Source organism: Bos grunniens, chromosome 1, assembly GCF_055505025.1.
Source record: "Bos grunniens cultivar Pamir isolate PY7600 chromosome 1, Bosgru_T2T1.0, whole genome shotgun sequence".
Taxonomy (NCBI): domain Eukaryota; kingdom Metazoa; phylum Chordata; class Mammalia; order Artiodactyla; family Bovidae; genus Bos; species Bos grunniens.
In genome coordinates, this window is record NC_141165.1 from 154463568 (window position 1) to 154484368 (window position 20801).

The 20801-nt window shown below is 46.6% G+C and overlaps 1 protein-coding gene across 19 annotated transcripts in view; it reads left to right on the top strand.

Moving 5' to 3' along the window:
- Positions 1 to 20801, top strand: part of EVA1C (eva-1 homolog C) — a 124340-nt gene that overhangs the window by 83546 nt on the left and 19993 nt on the right. For 8 of the 19 annotated variants that reach the window (XM_086413523.1, XM_086413469.1, XM_086413490.1 and 5 more), the window contains 3 exons: positions 5475 to 5555; positions 7268 to 7357; positions 18178 to 18748. In XM_086413523.1, the coding sequence (XP_086269649.1) occupies positions 5475 to 5555; positions 7268 to 7357; positions 18178 to 18554 (548 nt within the window). In that variant the 3' untranslated portion in view covers positions 18555 to 18748. Of the gene's footprint in view, positions 1 to 5474; positions 5556 to 7267; positions 7358 to 10524; positions 10691 to 18177; positions 18749 to 20801 lie in introns of those variants that run through there. The other 11 variants (XM_086413498.1, XM_086413476.1, XM_086413505.1 and 8 more) reach the window with 6 other exon arrangements.

Genomic DNA, 20801 nt, shown 5'->3' on the forward strand with positions numbered 1-20801 from the left:
TTTTCTGGGAACGTAAGTAATTTGCATTTTAATAAGAACATGCCTCCTATTTTTTGGCTTCAGTTAATCCTGCTTCTCCCTCCCTCACTGCTCCTTGGCTGGGCTAGAGTTTCAGCCTCTCCGTGTACCCTCAGGGGAGTGATCCAGGGTGCAGGCCTTTTGCTCTTTGAACTGTAGGCGGCGGGTCTGGCTGATGTCAGACCCTTGGTCATAGATTGTGCTGGGAGGTGTTTTGCTTGAGCACTCTTTTGCTCTGTTTTGAGCACTCTTTTGCTTTGCTTTGCTTGAGCACTCTTCTTTAATGCATGAGGTCCTGGCTCTCAGTTTTTATCCAATTTAGTTATTAGCCACACTTCTTGGGTGGGATTAGGTTTTAGACTTTCTTCCTAATAGGAGGAGGCAGACCCAGAGAACTTGATCAGCTTTTCCCCTCTCCTTCTCGGAGACGACTTCTCCCTGGGCCCAAAGCCAGTGATCCTGAGGGTCACTGAGAAAGAGGAACATCCCGCATCCCTGCCCTGACAGTTTCTGAGAGGGACAGGAAACATGCGGACCTCATGAGGAGTCTGAGGCTCCTCCCAGGAGGTGGGCACCAAGAGGATGTGGGGACAAGAAGGATGGTGGTGCCAGAATGCGGGGTACCTCCTTCAGTAGGTGCTGGCATTGGGGGACAGGAGGGATAGAAAGTGCTGGGACTGAGGACAGGAGGAATGGGTGGTGCAGGTTTGGGACAGGCAGGATGAGGGGATGCCAGGATTCGGAGATGCCCGTGCAACGTGGGTGCCTAGTGAAAAACAACAACAGTAAAGCAGAGGTCTCTTTTGTCTCTGATGTGAAAAATTACTTGGGGCTCTCATTTCAACCCGTGGAGGCTTCTTTATTAAAGCTGCTCTGGTCCAGGCTTGACACAGACTCATTTAGGGTGAAAATAAATTCGGGAAGGGGGCCTGCCTAAATTTAGCAAACCATTGGAGCCCATTAGAATCATCATCTCTGGTTTTATGTAACAGACTTGAGAGGGACGATCTGAGTGGGAATCGCTTTGTGTCTTGGTGGTGATGGTTGTTCAGTCACTCAGTCGTGTCCGGCTCTTTGGGACCCCGTGGACTGCAGCCCGCCAGGCCTCCCTGTCCTTCACCATCTCCAGAGCTTGCTCACACTCACTGGGTCAGTGATGCCATCCAACCGTCTCATCCTCTCCTTTATCCAGTTGCCAGAGGCTGAATGTCCCCGTGTCACAGAAGAGAGCAAGGGCATGTATGAGTGAGACTAGGAATTGAAGCGTCACTCTTGACTAGGTGATCGTGCGTCTCTGAGCCCCAGTTTCCCATCTGCAGGGATGGGGGTGTTACACATCTTCGCTAAGAGGACTGCACGAGAGGCGTGATTTAAATGCTGAGCACAGGAGCCCACGCTCAGTGGGAGCTCCATGAAAAGTGGTTTGCTGGCTCCCCCAGTCGTTCAGACAGTAAAGACTTCACCTGCAATACAGGAAACCCAGGTTTGATCCCTGGGTCTGGAAGATCCCCTGGAGGAGGGCATGGCAACTCACTCCAGTATTCTTGCCTGGAGAATTCCATGGGCGGAGGAGCCCGGTGGGCTGCAGTCCAAGGGGTCACAAAGAGTCAGACAGGACTGAGCAACTAACACTTTTCACCTCAAATGGAGATGGGTTTGTGGGGTGGTAGTAATTCACACCCAGTGTCTGTCCTTATTCTGAATCAGTTTGAAACAGGACATACGAGAATCTGACAGGTGTGTTTATAACTGTTGTTATTTTAAAGGTCCGAAAAGATTCTCCCACCTTGAGAGCCATTTTCCAGCAGTAAATGGGCAAGTTCCCTGTAGCTATAGCATGTGGAAAAAGTGAAAGTCGCTCAGTCATGTCCGAGTCTTGTGACCCCATAGACTATACAGTCCATGAAGTTCTCCAGGCTAGAATACTGGAGTGGGTGGCCTTTCCCTTCTCCAGGGGATCTTCCCAACCCAGGGATCGTACCCAGGTCTCCCACATCACAAGCGGATTCTTTACCAGCTGAGCCACAAGGGAAGCCCAATCTATAGCATACACAGGCAATTCACGTTTTATTCTGCAAAACTCATCCCACAATGTCCTTCATTTCTGAGCAGTCCGTCTTTCCTGCATTGAAAAGCCTCTGGCATTTTCAGGGATCCCAGCTCTCCTCCTACTGTATCTTGAGAACAAGCCAAGAGATGAGACATGGGAAAGAAGCACCACTCCTGCAGAGAAAGCTCACGCCTGCCGAGGGATCAGGGTGCAGAAGTGATGGAGAGCCTGTTTCATCAGAAAGCACCCGGGGCAGCACAGCTCAGCTCTCCGGGGTACCACCAGGGGTCCTGGGACCAGCAGTGGGCTTGTTGGCCAAGGGGCATTCCTGGGGAAGGGCTGGGCAGTGTCCACCACCTCCAGTAATGTCACCGTGCCGCCCTGAAAAGTGACCCCTGCTGCTGACGCTCACAAAGGCACCAGGGCCTCCTGCTCGTGGAATATTCACAATGTAGGAACGTCCTGGGACATCCCCCAGAAGACTTCTGTTAAGCACGTTGAGAAAGGAAATGAGGTTTTCTTGCTGCTAGAAATGTCTTACCAGCGCTTTTGCAAAAAAAAAAAAAAAAAAAAAGTCAGCACAGTTGAACTTGCCCAGTTTGTATTGGCTTCATTTCTATTTCCCGTTGCCACTTCTCCCAGATCCCAGCTGGGCTGAAGAACAAATAAAAATAAACAGTTTTCTGCAGCAAAAACACTTGGCTCCCTCTCCCTTCTCCCAGCTGGGCTGCAGTGCGGGGGTCTTCAGAACTTGTGCTTTGCCCTCCTGTTTTGACTCCTGCCACCATCACGTCTGCCTTGCCTGGAGGGTCTTGAGATCTGGATAGTTTATTCTTAGGGTCAATTTGGCAGACTCTTGAACCATCTTCCATAGGAGTCTATTACACTGCCCTCTCTCTTTATCTTTTTGTCATCCTTTCTTACAGTACAGAGAGCTGCCATTCTAGCACAGAGCCTTCGAATTCTCTGTAGGCTTATTAAGAAAGCGATGAGTTAAGAGCTGTGGGCAGAAAGCAGAATTGCAGCTGGGAGAGGTCAGTGGTGGGTTTTGAGTTAGTTCCATTCATTTTGTTTCACTGTATCTCAGGGAAGTTGATGTTCAGCATTAATGCTCTTGAGGTGTGATTTACATACCTTAAAATTCACCCAGTTCATGTAGAAACAATTCAGTGATTTCTGGTAAACATTCAGAGCTTTTCAGCCTTAACCAGGCTTCCCAGATGGCTCAGTGGTAAAGAATTCGCCTGCCAAGGTAGGAGACCCCTGGGTCAGAAAGATCCCACAAAGAAGGAAATGACAACCCACTCCAGCATTCTTACCTGGGAAATCCCATGGACGGAGGGGCCTGGGGCCACAAAGAGTCGGACACGACTGAGCATTTACACAAGTGCAGCTTTCACCACACTCCAATTTTAAAACATATCCATGATCCCCCAAAGTTCCCTCGTGGGCACATGTGGTCAGTCCCATCCCCACCTCGGTCTTGTGTATGCTCAGTCGCTCAGTCCTGTCCTACTCTTTTGCAACTCCCTGGCCTGTAGCTCGCCAGGCTCTTTTGTCCATGAGATTCTCCAGGCAAGAATACTGGAGTGGGTTGCCATTTCCTCCTCCAGGAGATCTTCCCGACCCGGGGATGGAGCCTGTGTTTTCCTTGTCTCCTGCAGTACAGGCAGATTCTTACCACTGAGTCAGTGGGAACTACTAATTTACTTTTTGTCTCTATACACTTGACTTTATCTGGAGACTTTATATGAATGGAATCATACCGTATGTGGTCTTGTGTCTGGCTTCTTTCACTGAGCGTAATGTTTTTGAGATTTATCCATGTTGTAGCAGTCGGCCTTCTGTACCTGTGGGTTCCACATCCATGGATTCAACCAACCACAGAACTGAACATATTTGAAAAAAAATTCCTGGAAATTCCAAAAAGCAAAACTTGAATTTACTCCACATTGACAACTATTTACAATAATACATTTACATTGTATTTATGACTATTTACATTGTATTAACTATTATCAACATTCAGAAAACTAAGATCATGGCCATCTGGTCCCATCACTTCATGGAAAATAGATGGGGAAACAGTGGAAACAGTGTCAGACTTTATTTTTTGGGGCTCCAAAATCACTGCAGATGGTGATTGCAGCCATAAAATTAAAAGACGCTTACTCCTTGGAAGGAAAGTTATGACCAACCTAGACAGCATATTAAAAAGCAGAGACATTACTTTGCCAACAAAGGTCCGTCTAGTCAAGGCTATGGTTTTTCCAGTGGTCATGTATGGATGTGAGAGTTGGACTGTGAAGAAAGCTGAGCGCTGAAGAATTGATGCCTTTGAACTGTGGTGTTGGAGAAGACTCTTGAGAGTCCCTCGGACTGCAAGGAGATCCAACCAGTCCATTCTAAAGGAGATCAGTCCTGGGTGTTCATTGGAAGGACTGATGCTGAAGCTGAGACTCCAATACTTTGGCCACCTCATGCGAAGAGTTGACTCATTGGAAAAAACCCTGATGTTGGGAGGGATTGGGGACAGGAGAAGAAGAAGGGGACAACAGAGGATGAGATGGCTGGATGGCATTACCGACTCGATGGACGTGAGTTTGGGTGGACTCCGGGAGTTGGTGATGGACAGGGAGGCCTGGCATGCTTCGGGTTCATGGGGTCGCAAAGAGTCGGACACAACTGAGCGACTTCACTTTCACTTATGACTATTTACATTGTATTAAGTATTGTCAGTAACCTAGAGATGGTTTAAAGTATATAATAGGATATTGGGTGGGTTGCATACAAATCAGATGCCATTTTATATGAGGGAATTGAGTGCCTGTGTGTTCTGGTATCCAAGGTGGGTCCTGGAAGCAAACCAAGAAGACCCCAGTGATTGGATGCCACTCCTTGCTATTGCTAAATATATTCTATTGGATAGATATACCATATCGCTAAGTCTTGTCTGGCTCATTTGTAACCCCTTGGACTATAGCCCACCAGGTTCCTCTGTCCATGGGATTTCCCAGGCGAGAATACTGGAGTGGGTTGCCATTTCCTTCTCCAGGGGATCCTCCCGAAGGCAGGGATCGAACCTGCAGCTCTTACATTTCATTCTTCCCCACTGAGCCACCAGGCTAGCCAACTAAATATTGTTCTATGGGATAGATGTACCATATCTTCTTTATTTGTTCTCCATGTTTTTGTTTTTTTTTTTTAATACTGCAAGATAGACCTTTCTGGGACATATGATGATCGTATGGGTACCACTGGTGTATCTGTGTGAGTGTGTTGGACAAGCAGAGTGAATGATATATGTACTGATTAGAAAATTGATCTTTTTAATCTTATCTACAGGACATTTTAAAGATCTGTTTAAGTGTCCAAAGTATCTAAAATATCTCTTTTTGGTTTTCAGTTCCCAAGAATATACTCACCGCAATTGACCCATCAGTTGCTAATCTAAAACCTTCTGTGAAGCAGAAAGATGGCGACTATGGTAATGTTTATGGCTTACTATCAGGATTTCTCGTTAAGTGAAGGTGAACAGCCCCACGTGACCACAGGTGGATGCCCATGGTTAGGATACAAAGGGCCCTCAGGTGTGTGAGCTGCCAGCTCTGAGAATGGCAGAGCTGTGGCAGATGGTTACTCATGGTGGCCAGCCTGTGGTGTTTTGAACTATAAGTAGGGTAAATCCTCCTGTTCCCCTTCATTTCCTAAAGGAAAAAAATCACCTTGAAAAAGGAGATCTGCTCAGAAGTAAATCTGGGGTTCCTCGATTATCTGATGGGCTTGGAAAGACGATCCCATTTGGGAACCTGAAGGGTTAGACCCAGGCTTGGCCTGCAGACCTCCATCCATACATGCCCTTCTGCCTGAGGCTTTCCCTGGGCTTTGGTAAATAAGAGAATGAACATTTTGGGTTTCTCTTTAAAATCAAATCTAGAATGGAATTTAGACTCTTGGGGCTCCTAATAGAAACTACAGAGGCCCCCAAGACAGTCTGTGTAAGATGTTGTACTTTGTGGGTTGAGAGTTGGTCTTATGTTACTTGAATTCCATTTATGAAGTCTTTTCCCTCTAAGTATAAAAGTAAAGTATGCTTGATATGGAACGCACAGGAAAATATCAAGAAAACAGAACTCCTCTCTAGTCTCAAAGCCTAGGATGACTACTGTTAATATTCTAGTTCTGCCCCTCCAACTCTCCACCAGGTTCTGCCTCTCTCACCCTCTCTGCTCTTTCTAACAGGGCTCCTACAAGGTTCCCATGAATATCCTGGCCCCCTTGCAGTGGAAACCCTGAAAACCTGAAAACCCTATCTGACATTCCCAGGGGTCCCAAGAGCCCATAAGCTGCCCCATTAGGGGCCTGAAAACCCTATCTAACATTCCCAGGGGTCCCGAGAGCCCATAAGCTGCCCCATTAGGGGCCCCCTAAGCTCCATCGCAGCAACCTAACCAGGCATCTGAAACCAGATCTGCTCTGCATTTTGCTATCATTTCCAAAGACGTTTCCAGCCAACCTCCCTCCATAATTCAAGGCCTTCTTATCTGTGGTCAACAGAGCAGACAGCAGTTCTATAGTTAAGTGGGACATTATTAAATCTCCCAGAGGTATGATGAGTGCCATTGCCTTTAGAATGGAAAAAAAAATGTCTTCCTTTCTGCAGTACAGTGGATGAATGAAGCTGGAACCAACACATTTTAGAATTTCTAAATCCCTTTCATGACTTAATATTTTCAGACTGTCTACTAAAATGCTCTCTGGCTTGCTGCTGCTGCTGCTGCTGCTAAGTTGTTTCAGTCGTGTCCAATTCTGTGACCCCATAGACGGCAGCCCACCAGGCTCCCCCGTCCCTGGGATTCTCCAGGCAGGAACACTGCAGTGGGTTGCCATTTCCTTCTCCAATGCATGAAAGTGAAAAGTGAAAGTGAAGTCTCTCAGTCGTGTCCGACTCTTAAGCGACCCCATGGACTGCAGCCTACCAGGCTCCTCCGTCCATGGGATTTTCCAGGCAAGAGTTCCAGAGTGGGCTGCCATTGCCTTCTCTGCTTTCTGGCTTAGTCATCCCTAATTTTGTCCACTTATTGGATTTCTGTGACTTTTTATTTATGATGGCAGTCCTGGTTTAGGAACAAAGTGAAAACTAGGAACAGTTGTGATTAATCAGCCTTGCAATTTTTTTTTTTTTTTTTTATGAAACAGGCGTAGACCCTGACCCAAGGGAACCGAGGGTTCTGAGGAAAGATGGTGTGATTGTCAGCCACTCGTTGGCAGCATTTGCTTACATTAGAGGTAGGTAATTGAAAACTTCCTAGATGGATTTACTGAATTCTTATTCACAAATGCTCTATTTAATTGTAACGCTTGGATGGCTAAAGAAAGCAGGGAACTTCCCTGATGGTCCAGTGGCTAAGACTCTGCACTCCCAGTGCAGGGGGCCTGTTGGATCCCTGGTCAGGGAACTAGATCCCACATGCTGCAACAACAACAAAAAAAGGTCCCGCATGCCTCAACTAAGTAAGACCCAGCACAGCCAAATAAAATATTATAGAAAACAGACTTTAAATTTGACACAGCAACTGCAGTCTTCTACAGTCCAGAAGCACAGAGATCTGAATTTAGGTACTGGTCCCACTGGCGATCAACAAGAGAACCACAAAAGCTTAAGTCACACTCTCCAGCAGCTGGTCTCCAGGGGAATTTTCCGCTTTGCAAAGTAGGAAGCTGAGGAATGCATTTTCCGGCTCGAAAACTTGGGAAGGGCACAGGATTATTGAATTCCACCCTTGGCTGGAAGAACACTGAGCCGAAAGATGACTTAACAAAACAGGTCGTGGTCTGTGGAGGCAGAGACCCTTTCTGAGTCACCAGCGTTACTGCTTGCGGTTGCCAGGGTTTCCCTGGATAATCTTCCCCTCAAGGATCAATCAGACTCCATCCTCCCTAATTAGCGGAGCCTGAATGGCTCTTCTGCAAGGGAATGGTGCACACCGTCTTTCCTCATCAGCCTCTCTGCTAACCTCTGGATGGGCCGTATTTTGGAATGTTGACTGCAAGTTTCGGCAATGCCTGCCTGACTCTGTTCAGGGAGCCAAAACTTCCGAAGACTTTTGTGAAATACGTGGTAACAGAATGCATTATGGCATGACTTATTTGAGCCCTTGCCAGACCTGGGGCTATTTGGAGTACGCCTTCTGTAGAGGATAAGAAAGGCTTGAGGAAACACCTCAATCCAGGAGCTGGTATTCCAGCTTGGGACCTTCTTACCAATATTCTCCCTGTGTGGTGGTTGTGTGGTTGTTGAGAATCCTCTCCTTTCTAACCACCATCCCACTTCTGTTCCTGATAATTGTCAAACTTAAGCGATGTAAGGGATTTTATTGTTGGAAATATCCCATATTTTCAGAGTCCTTAGAGAGCCCCTTGGTGGAAAGGCAACATGGAAATGCTTCACACAGAGAAGTGGTGACAAGGCTTGTGTGCTGTGGCCACTCTCGGCTGTGCCATTGGCCTCAATAACTGTCTTGTTCAGCTCAGGCGGCCTTAACAAGAGACTGTGGACTGGGTGACTTAAACAACAGAAACGTGTTTTCTTCCTGGCTTGAAGGCCATGATTAAGGTTCCAGCAGGCTTGGTGCCTAGTGAGGGCTGTCTTCGTGGCTTGTAGACAACCTTCCCCGTATCCTCACACAGCAGGGAGGGAAAGAGAGAAAGAAAACACTAGATGTCTCTTCTTTTTTTTTAACTGAACTACAGTTGATTTAATGTATTGTGTTAATTTCTGCTGTAATCAAAGTGATTTAGTTATACATATATTAATATACGTACTCGTTCTTTTTCATGTTCATTTCCATTATGGTTTATCACAAGCTATAGTAGTGTAATTAATGTAGTTCCCTGTGCTATACACTAGGATCTTGTTTATCCATCCTATATATAATAGTTTGCATTTGCTAATCCCAAACTCCCAGTCAAACCCTCCCCCACCCTTCCCCTCCCCCTTGGCAACCACAGGCCCATTCTCTATGTCTGTGAGTCTGTTCTGTAGATAAGTTCATTTGTGTCGTATTTTAGATTCCATTTGGTGTCTCTTCTTATAAGGACACTAATCCTGTTGGATCAGGGCCCCACCCGTATGACCCCATTGAAACTTAATTACCTCCTTATAGGTTCTGTCTCCAAATATAGTCACACTGGGGGTTAAGGTTTCAGTGCATGAATTTCAGAGGTTACAATAAGTAGTAATGACCCTCAGTGAGGGACTCATCCTCTCTTCTGCACACAAGGAAGCTGAGACTCAGAGGACTTGATCCATGTGCCTGAGGACACTGAGTGGCTAGCAGCAGGGCAGGATCTGACTCAACAGATACAAAACCTACCCTCCAGCTTCTCCAAGAGAGACATGTGCCCTTCAGAATTTTGAAGGATGGAAACCTAATATCCTTGAGAGGTCTGAATTAGCTTCTCTCCATCCCTATCTCTCCTCTTGCACACTTATTACTCCAAGGAGTCATTTTTGCTGTTGTTCAGTTGCTCAGCCGTGTCCAACTCTTTGCGATCCCATGGACTGCAGTACACCAGGCTTCCCTGTCCTTCGCCATCTCCTGGAGTTTGCTCAAACTCATGTCCATTGAGTCAGTGATGTTATCTAACCATCTCATCCTCTGCTGCCCCCTTCTCCTTTTGCCCTCGATCTTTCGAAGTATCAGGGTCTTTTCCAATGAGTCAGCTCTTTGCATCAGGTGGCCAGAGTATCGGAGCTTCAGCTTCAGCTTCAGCATCAGCATCAGAAGTCATTGGAGAGATTTACTTAATAGGCACCCATCTCTTCACTAGACATTAAGGTTTCAACTGCAGATGTTTGTCATCCTCATCATTGCCATATCCTAGTGATTGAGACAGAGCTGGCACCGAGTAGATGCACAGTTAACAGTTAATTAATGACCAGATGGTGAGTCCTCCTCTGGTCTCATGAGCTATCCTGTACCTTATCAACACTGGTATTTGCTATTTGTAAGTATCCAATTTTTAAGGAACGTACAGACTCGGTGGATTATTGGGTTTTATCAAGGGATGCTTAGGCACGTTCTAAGGCCAAGCCAAAATTTCATGTTAAAGAGAAAGAGACTCTGAATGTGCTGTGTCAGGTGTTAATGAAATGGAGCTGCCACTAGAAGTTCATTCATCAAATCACAGAGGCTCACAAAGTCTTAGGGGGACAGGGGCCTCTGACCCTGCCTGTGAATTTCCTGGGCATGTTACTCTCTGGGTGGTTCTTCTGAATGGTCCCCAGCTCACAGCATCCTCCTCACTGGTTAGGCCAGCACATTGCAGTGAAGGGCAGGACCTTAGGCTGAGCCGTTTCAACACAAGCATCTCATGATGAGAGTATCACCATCAGCATCACTAGAAAGTGGTGCCTCAGCCAGCTCTCAGTGGCATCTTCATCCTCCATGTAGGGATGTGATCAGAAGGCTGGTCTGGGCTCCCTGGACACCCACTGAGAGGAGGAGGCCCTCCTACTGGAGAGGTCCCAACAGAAGCTACCAAGAGTGAGCTGGGAGGATTCTGGCAAAATCACCGAATAGACGATGGACTGAGCAAATCAAAAGGACACGTCCTCAGGTCAGGCTACGGATAGCTTGGCCACACTAGTGCCTCCGAGTGCACGTGGGAGACCGACAGACTAGAACCCAGAGTCAAGGGGCTTATCCCGGGACGTGGAGACGCAGAGGCTGGTGGAATGGACACAGAAATATCCAAGGGTTCCCGATGAACGATTTCTCTTTGAGCCATTTAAATGGTCTGTGAGACATCTTCATAGGAGTGTTTGAATTTGTGTGTGCTCAATCGCTCAGTCATGTCCAACTCTCTGTGACCCCACAGACTACACTAGGTTCTTCTGTCTGTGGAATTTTCCAGGCAAGAATACTGGAGTGGGTTGCCATTCCCTTCTCCAGGGGCTCTTCCTGACCCAAGGATCAAACCCACGTCTCCTGTGTCTCCTGCATTGGCAGGCAGATTCTTTACCACGGTGCCCCTGGGGAAGCCCACGTTTGAATTTACCCTCTTCTCAATAATATAGACATATTTATTGAATTCATTCTAGAATTTAGATCATGGGTCTGAAGAAGCTCTTAGAAAATTTTTGAAGTTAGGGAAATGAAAAGGGATGGATGTGTGTCTCTCTCTCTCTGTGTGAGTATATGTGTGTGAGTCTGTGTGTGTATGAATGTGTGTGTGTGTGTTGGAGATTTGGGGAAGTGACTTTGTTAGCTGGCTCAGCTGAAGATTGTGTCAAAGGATATTTATTTAGTCTTGCTCAGAACTTGATGTCTTCCATTCCATCTAGTGAGCATTTCATTAATATTTCCTGCCCTTTGCGGCCTAGTATTTCTGGTCCTGCCTTGGGCTCGGGCCTGTGTGTGTCCTCGGCCTCTGCAGAGCTCACTGTGGACTTTCGGGGTGCATGGGGGTAACTGGGGTCATAGATGAGAATGCAGCATTTCTCCTGCATTGGGAGGGCGTCATTGTTTCATGTGAAAGGAGCTCTAGGGTATCAGACAGACCCACAATGAAACAGAAGTATCATAACACATTCCAAAGTTGGAGTTACATGATCCCCTGTCGGGGAGAAGGATGGGAAATCAGCACCGCCTTGTCACGGAGGTGTGGGTTCTGAAGTGTTCCCACGGCCTCTAATCTTTGCTTCCGTGACAGAAAGTTACTATCACATCCCTAAGTGCTGTCAGATCAGGCCCAGCAGGCCTTGTTTTTTCACCTGATGGTAGCAGGGCCCCTCAGGATGGAACTCTTGCCCAGTCTCTTGGTGTCTTTTTTAGATACAGTAAGTTTGAGCTGGAGCTGTGTTGGCTTCAGACCAGAGTTCTAAGAGTCAAGGGACCTTAAAGGCCACAGGCCACCTTGGTGAGACTCCCCAGGGCTTGCTACCACTGATGAAATTCAAGTCATTCACTGGACCTGCGAGGAACTAAGGCCAAATGAGAGTAAGACTGACAATAGCACAGTGTGAGGATTCTGTTTAACAAGGAGTCTAATGCCTTTATTTTAACAGAATATATAATAGGAAAGGTGAAAGGTCATTGCTGACCCACAAAAAGACACCGGGATTCTTGGCCTCTGGAGGAGAAGAATTCAATCCGGGGCCAGAGACGAGGCTTGATTGCTCAGAGCTTTTGTATGATAAAGTTTTATTAAAGTATAAAGGAGATAGAGAAAGCTTCTGACATAGGCATCAGAAGGGGGCAGAAAGAGTACCCCCCTGCTAGTTTTTAGCTGGATGTTATATAGTCACTAGCAGTCTGTTTATGAAAAAAAGGAATGGCTTAAAACTCAGAATGGCACCAGGCCCCTCATCCATAAGATATATTTTGGGATAATCTTGGCACCAGACGACTCATCCCGGGCCATAAAATGAATGACTTGAATCTTGTAGAAGGGAGATTATCATACAAATAGTTTCATTTACATAGATTAGGAGAACAATGTCTGAGTATAACATACTGGTTTGTCAAGTAGGTTCTGAGCCGTTAGGCAAACCGACTTGAAGACAGAGTCTGGGGTAAATGCATAGCACATTAGCATAGCTTAAGACAAACATTCCATAAGAAAAAGGCATTGGTTAACTCAAGGTTTGAGTATAGTTAACTTCAGGTGGAACCAGGTGTCATTATGGCAACACAGTATTTTAAGAGAAACCTCCTTTTAAAATTTGTATAGAGAAGGGGGGAAAAAATATATGTGTATATATGTGTGTGTATATATATATATATATATATATATATATATATATATATATATATCACTAGTTTGTTTCCTCCTGCCGCTTAAGAGAGATAAAAATGTCTGACACTTGCAGCCTATTTCCTCCATTTGGAGACCCCGGCCTTCCTAGCTGTTACCCTCCCAAAGGGTTTCCCTGGTAGCGCTAGTGGTAAAGAATCCAGCTCTCAATGCAGGAGATTTAAGAGATGTGGGTTCTTAGATCTCCCAGGAGCCAGGGTTGGGAAGGTCTCCTGGAGGAGGGCATGGCAACCCACCCCATGGGTATTCTCTCCTGGAGCATCCCATGGACAGAGGAGCCTACGGCCCATTGGGTCACAAAGAGTCAGACACAACTGAAGCAACTTAGCATGCACACTCATGATAGGCAAAGGGGTCACAAAAGCCTACAGTGGTCCAGTTGATTTTAGAAAACAGATGGCGTCCTCTTAGTGTAAAGCCTGGGGCTCTGGAGAGAGCTCTGACCCGAGGTTGGGTCCCAGCTGGGTGGTGGCTTTGGACAAGTGAGAACCGGAGGAACTGGGCCAGTTCCCAGCCATGGCTCCATCAGCTAACACCTGTGATTCTGTGACTGCAGACCAGTTGGCTCAGTTGACTAGGAAACCTCAATTCCAGTTGGCTGGCCCAAGAGTTGCCACGTTTTCCATCTTTGATCATTGGATCTCAGCAGACTTGGTTTAATGGCCTGAAGAGTGATCACTTGGCAGGAGGTTCTTGGGAGCCAGAGGTGCCTAGGGTCTGATGAGTGAGAAGCTCTGGTGGCACCAGAATCCAGATCCCCAGCCCCACCCACCCCTACCCCCCAGAGCAGAGGGAGAGAGGAAGAAAGGCAGCTAACATCATGGAGCCCACGACCCTAGGCCACCAAGCCTAGTGCTGTAGATCCACGGCCACTCCCTTCCAGCACTCAGCAGAAAGCTGTGTCACCCTTACTTAGGACTGGGCACTGGGGACTGGGCGAAGAACAAGGCCGTTCAGCCCCAGTGCTCAGGGAGCTTGCATTCTTTGCGGTGAGAAAGGATAAAATACACTCAGAGACTTAGCAACATTCGAGAGGCTATGAGATCTAATGACAGGGGGACTGAGTCCAGGCTGGGCATGGGGCACAGAGGCCTGGATGAGGAGGGGGAGAAAGAACATTCCAGGCAGAAGGAACGGCGTGTGCAAAAGCACCAAGGTGCCAAGTCATCTGGCTCCTGTGAGGGCTGGAGAGAGGCCAGTGGCCGGAAAGCAGAAAGCAGGGGCTCAAGCTTTGGAGTTGAACTTGAGGAGGCTGGTTGCACCGGCCAGGTTCTAGCAAGCTTCATAGGTGTGATCAGGGTTTGCTTTTTATCTTATAGGCGGAGAGAGAGGGTTATAGGTTTTAAGTAGGACAAGGATGCGATCTGATGTGCATTTTTTAAAAGATTACAATTCCAATGGGGAAAATGAATGAGGAGGGCAGGAAAGGAGAGAGGAGAGCAGCTGGGTGCGGGAAAGGTGGAGAAGTGTTATCCTTCCTGTTTTTCAGATAAGTTCACTAGATCCAAAGACACCTTAATGATAGGAAAATACAGGTCATTCACCATGTATATGGTGTCTAATGCCTAATATCAACAATATATGGAACCTGTATGTATACATAGATATACCTAGCGCAGACCCAGTTTTAAAAGTGGGCATGTGACATGAGCCAGCATTTTGACAAGAGAGACTAGGTAAGCGTCTGAAGAGATGGATACATAATTGGGGACCGGGGAAATAAATACAAGCCAAGCCATAGCGAGATACAGTTTTGTACCCATATGATTGGGAAAAAGCTAGAATCCTGTCCATACCTAGTGCTGGAGAAGACGAGGAGTCACGCGATTTCTCAGGCACTGCAGCCGCTCCGGAAGCCACCCTGGCCACATTTCCCCAAAGTCACACATCTTACAACTCATTCAGTTGCCCTCCTAGGTCAGCACCGGGGAGAAACACTTGCACGTGTTGACCCAGGGACATTTGCAGGAGTGGTCGCAGCTCTAAGGCCCACAGAAGGAACCTGGCAGCCCCCGGATGCCCGCCGCCTGGCGACTGCGTGAACGAACCGGTGCCTTCAAGACAGCGGAGTAGCATGCAGCCATATACTGTTGGGTTCAAAGCAAACGCCAAAGCCCAGACACTAAGCTGTAATGTTACACCCTTTTCATAAAGCTGTTAGGAATACATGGAGATGCAGAATGCTGTATTAAAAAGGCAAGCAGGGGAGGAATGACCATGGAATGTAGGTGGTAGTTACCTTGATGTGAGGGGAGGCTGGTGGGAGGGGAACCCACAGGTTAGACACAGGTATTGTTAAGGTCCAACTCCCACTCAGGGGGCGTATTCACAGCACAGGTGCTGGTAACAGAATTTAAATTGCTTAATTGAATGAATTAATACAAAGGAAGGCCATATATTGACCCATAAAGAGAATGTGTCATATCCTAAGGCTTCCCTGGTGGCTCTGTGGTAAAGAACCTGCCTACCAAGCAGGAGGTGTGGGTTTGATCCCTGGGTCGGGAAGATCCCCTGGAGAAGGAACTGGCAACCCACTCCAGTATTCTTGCCTGAAGAATCCCCTGGACATAGGAGCCTGAAGGGCTACAGTTCATAGGATCGAGACTAGTCAGACACAATTTAGCTACTAAACAACAACATGGTTAGTTTAATTCTTTAAAAGAGAAATAGGGTTGGGGAAGGAGAGAGAGAGGAAGGAAGGGGAAACAGTAACTAGCTCACCTGTCTGGAGCAGAGGCAGGCCTCTGTCCTGGCCTGAGCTCCTTCTTCGCCCATGAAACCCTTGCTGGGAATTATGGTCTTGTGGGCAAGGAGAGAAGGGGGCTGTGGGTGATCACTGTTTCCCAGAAGCTTGACCAGCACGGGGTATTTCTGCCTGGAACTGGCCTGTCCTGAATGGGGCTGGCTGGAAAAGGTCACAAACGGGTGGGAGTCCGTTTGGCCATCGGCAGCAGTCCTTGCAGGCATGGCAGGAGGTGATGTTGTTGGCCTGGCTGTTGGTGGGCTCAAAGTTGACGCTTTCACAGGAGAAGGGGAAGCTGAATTATGGCTGCACCGAAAGCCCATATCAGAACCATGAGGACAGGAGGGATTGGAGAAGACAATGATCCAGAGGTTTGGTGGGGCAGTGGCGGGGAGGTGGGGGGCAGGAGGCAGCAGGGACAAGAAAGGAGGAGGATTTGGAGGAAAGGAAGGTGACAGTGGAGTCAGAAGCAATGAGTCCACTCCCAGCAGAGGCTTTGACATGCAAGGGGAGAAGGAGAAAGGATTTGCCCCCTCAGATCAGGGCCTTGGGTCTTAGCATCATTTTCTGTAATATTCTGGCTTAATGGCTTCATAACTGTGTCCCAAATGCCAGCATCTCCCAATCCCAGTTCTACCACCACTCGCAGAAATAGAACACAAAAGATGTGCCTCCAGTTGACCAAATCTTCAAACTATCTTGGCACTTCCCTGGTGGCTCAGACAGTAAAGAACCTGCCTGCAGTGCAAGAGATGTGGGTTCCATCCCTGGGATGGGAACATACCCCAGAGAAGGGAATAGCATCCCACTCCAGTATTCTTACCTGGAGAATTCCATGGACAGAGGAGCCTGGTGGGCTGCAGTCCATGGGGTTGCAAAGAGTTAGGACTGAGTGACTAACAACACTTCCAGAATCAAAATAACCTTAACTCTCGTGAAAAATATGTTGTTGTTATTTTTATAATGTTTTAATATTTTAATTTAAAATTTACTAGTTTTAATGTTATAATATATTGTCTGCATTGCAGACACAGCTCACTGCCCCTCTCCCCGCCAAAATCAGCTTCACGTTCAGACTTCTGTGACTTAGGGAGAGTGATGAGACTGTGCTCAGAGGGCTGGTGGCAACAAAGAACATTTGAGGCTGGTGACTTCACCAGTGACTTGAACTGCGAGTGAAGGAAGCCAACCGGGGAAGTTTCACGTTTCACGAAGATAACGTGTCCCACTTAGAGCTCTCCCGTCAGATCACAGGGCCTGGGTTTCTTGACTGGACATGAAACGTAACAGCCGTTGAGATCTGAACCTCCAGTCTGTGTCTCTGGGAAGGACAGAGGCAGCAGAGCCAACAGTTGTTATTCAAGTGGAGTGAACAGGAGGCTGTGTGCCTGGAGGAGGATGGTTCTGTGGAGACGTAGGAGCACGTGCCAGTGGTTGTAGATGTTCATCTCACAAGCTGCTCGCAGCTCAGGAGCTGGGTTCCTGTCCTGGCTCCACCTAAAGAAGCCAACCAAGCTCAGACGGTGGCTCCCCATGCCACCCTCAGTCTGAGTCTCTATGTTGGGGATTCACAAAGTACAGCCCACAGGCTGGTTTTGTAAATAAAGTTTTATTAGAACACAGCCATATCTGTATCATCTTTCATGTTACAACAGCACAGCTGAGAAGTTGCCACACAGATCCTGAGGCCCACGAAGCCTAAAATAGGTCCTATCTGACCCCTTATAGGAAAAAAAATCTGTCAGCTCCTGATCTATATTATAGGAAAGTTAACTGGATTGTTACTTCCCCAAATGGGAATGCTAGTACCTCCAGGGATACAGAGCTGAAGAGGAGTAGTCCTTTCCACATAGGGCTAGTGTAAGGATTAAACATATATTAGGATTTAGACCAGGGTACATAGTACAAATTAGCATTACTTCTATTCCTATTATACAATCATTTGGATGTTGAACTTTCATTACCAGAACCGTTATTTATATTTATTTTTTAATCTGAAAGAAATTAAGCTGTGTAACATTTAATATCTTAGGACTTACACTCATACTTTATATGTAATTCATTTTTCAAAGTTTACTACAATGAATAATAGCTGACAGCTTCTTAAACATTTGTTATGTGTCATTGAGTGTTCTGAGAGCATCATAGAAAGTAACTCAACTTTGTGATAGAAAGGGGCTTTGGGCTCCATTTTACAGGTGAAAAAAACTGAGGCAGAGAGAGGTGATGTAATTTGTCAAAAGTCACACAACTAGTGAGTGGCAGGTCTGCATATGAACTCAGGAAGGTTCAGCTTCTCAGGTCCTTTGGTATGTGCCCTCTCATAAACATACATATATTGACTATACATGCTCCAAACTGCTTTTTTGTTTGTTTTAATTAGTCGGGGTATATGCTCTTAGGTGTGGATGGTCTCAGAGATTCTGTCCAGAATTGGGATTCTGCGTTACCCTCCTGCCTGGGCACATAACCATTTCTATGGGACTTAGGCCTGCTGAGGACTGGCGGCTCCTCTGGGTCCTGATGTGCTCTCTTGCCTTTGCAGCCCATCCCGAGAGAGCCGCCCTGCTGTTCGTGTCCAGTGTCTGCGTTGGTCTGGCACTCACGTTGTGTGCTTTGGTCATCAGAGTGTCCTGCACCAAGGACTTCCAGGAGCTGCAGCTGGCGAGGGAGCACCTTGTGCCAGGAAGTGACAAGGCCGAGGAGGACAGCCAGGATGAGGAGGGGGAGGAGGACTCCTCTGACTCCGACTTCCCAGGGGAACTGTCTGGGTTTTGTAGGACTACATATCCTGTCTACAGTTCCATAGAGGCTGCAGAGTTGGCAGAAAGGATTGAGCGCAGGGAGCAGATCATCCAGGAAATATGGATGAACAGTGGCTTGGACACTTCACTCCCGAGAAACATGGGCCAGTTCTACTGAGAGCCAGATACATCCTGGTGTGAGCACACTTTCTGAAGAAGGAAGGTTCCCAAAGCCCCTCCAGCTCTGTTCCGCTTGTACCTTCTGTGAAGGAGAATTTGTCATGCCATCCAATACTGGGGAAGCCAGAAAGTTCTTAAAGGGACATTTCAAACTGTTTACAGCACATCCCAAAATAAATTTGGAGGGAAGAAGTCTTGGTCTTCTATTATTTATCTAAATTCATGTGTAATGCTAACAGAACTAGAGTTCACATTTATCGAGCACTTATAATGCCCAGCACTGTTCTAGCTGCTTTTCATGCACTAAGTTATTTAATACTCATGACAACTTCATGCGATGATGCTATCATTCTCATTTTACAGATGGATGTTTAGAAGATCTCTGTCTATCCATCAAGAAATTATACTAATATTCAAGATGGCAAGCATGAGTTGAGTGACCTCAGGCTTACTGGTGGTATTATGTTTAGAGACAGGGTTGGCAAAAAAAAAAATTTAAAGTGAAGATAATAAATATTTTAGGCATTTCTCTTCAGATAGTGTCTACCCCCACTACTCACCTCTGCCACTGGAGCTCAAAAGCAACCACAGCTAATACATAATGGATGAACACAGCTGTGTTTCAATAAAACTTTATTTGTGGAAACTGAAATTTGAAATTAATGAAGTTTCACATGTCATATATTCTTAATCAATTATTTTAAAATGTAAAAGCCATTCTTAGCTCATGGACTGTACAAAAACAGGCAGTAGACTGGATTTGGTCTTGATTTTATAAATAAATTATGGTTTACATGGCTCAGTGGTAAAGAATCTGTCTGCCAATGCAGGAGACAATCCATGGGCGGGGGGGAGCGGTCACAAAAGAGTTGGGCACAGTTTAGTGACTAAAACAACAGTGGTTTACAATGGGGCTTCATTCGTGGCTCAAATGGTAAAGAATCTGCCTGCAATGCAGGAAACCCAGTTTCGATCCCTGGGTTGGGAAGATCCCCTGAAGAAGAGAAAGGCTACCCACTCCAGTATTCTGGCCTGGAGAATTCCATGGACAGAGGAGCCTGGCGGGCTACAATCCATCAAGTCACAAAGAGTCGGACAAGACTGAGTGACTAATGAATGAAGCACAAGCTGGAATCAAGACTGCCGGGAGAAATATCAATAACCTCAGATATGCAGATGACACCACCCTTATGGCAGAAAGCAAAGAAGAACAAAAGAGCCTCTTGATGAAAGTGAAAGAGGAGAGTGAAAAAATTGGCTTAAAATTCAACATTCAGAAAACTAAGATCATGGCATCTGGTCCCATCACTTCATGGCAAATAGATGGGGAAACAGTGACTGACTTTATTTTTGGGGGCTTCAAGATCACTGCAGATGGTGATTGCAGCCATGAAATTAAAAAATGCTTACTCCTTGGAAGAAAAGCTATGACCAGCTTAGACAGCATATTAAAAAGCAGAGATGTTACTTTGCCAACAAAAGCCCATTTAGTCAAAGCTATGGTTTTTCCAGTAGTCATGTATGGATGTGAGAGTTGGACCATAAAGAAAGCTGAGTGCTGAAGAATTGATGCTTTTGAACTGTGGTATTGGAGAAGACTCTTGAAAGTCCCTTGGACTGCAAGGAGATCCAACCAGTACATCCTAAAGGAGATCAATCCTGAATATTCATTGGAAGGACTGATGCTGAAGCTGAAACTCCAATACTTTGGCCACCTGATGCAAAGAACTGACTCCTTGGAAAAGACCCTGATGCTGGGAAAGATTGAAGGCAAGAGGAGAAGGGGACGGCAGAGGATGAGATGGTTGGATGGTATCACCGACTCAGTGGACATGAGTTTGAATAAATTCCAGGAGTTAGTGATGGACAGGGAGGCCTGGCATGCTGCGGTTCACGGAGTCGCAAAGAATCGGACACGACTGAGCGACTGAAGTGAACTGAATTGAACTGAGAACAAGAAAAGAATTTTTTTTCTTTCTTGTCCCAGAGGTACTTAGAGCATAAAAATGATGGTGTCAAATCTTCTCATATGCTGACTACCAATGAGGTCTCCCTCCTTATCTTACTTCATCATCACATCAACCCCGCAAGCAGGTATAAATCGTTGAGGAGGCTGAAGGTTGACAGGTTAAGTAGTGGGGCCAAGTCACATGGTACAAAGTGCTGGAGCTGACTCAGGGGTAAGGTGAGGAGGAAATCCTAGCTGTTCCCTCAGTATCCCAGGTATCAACAGAGAGGATGGAAG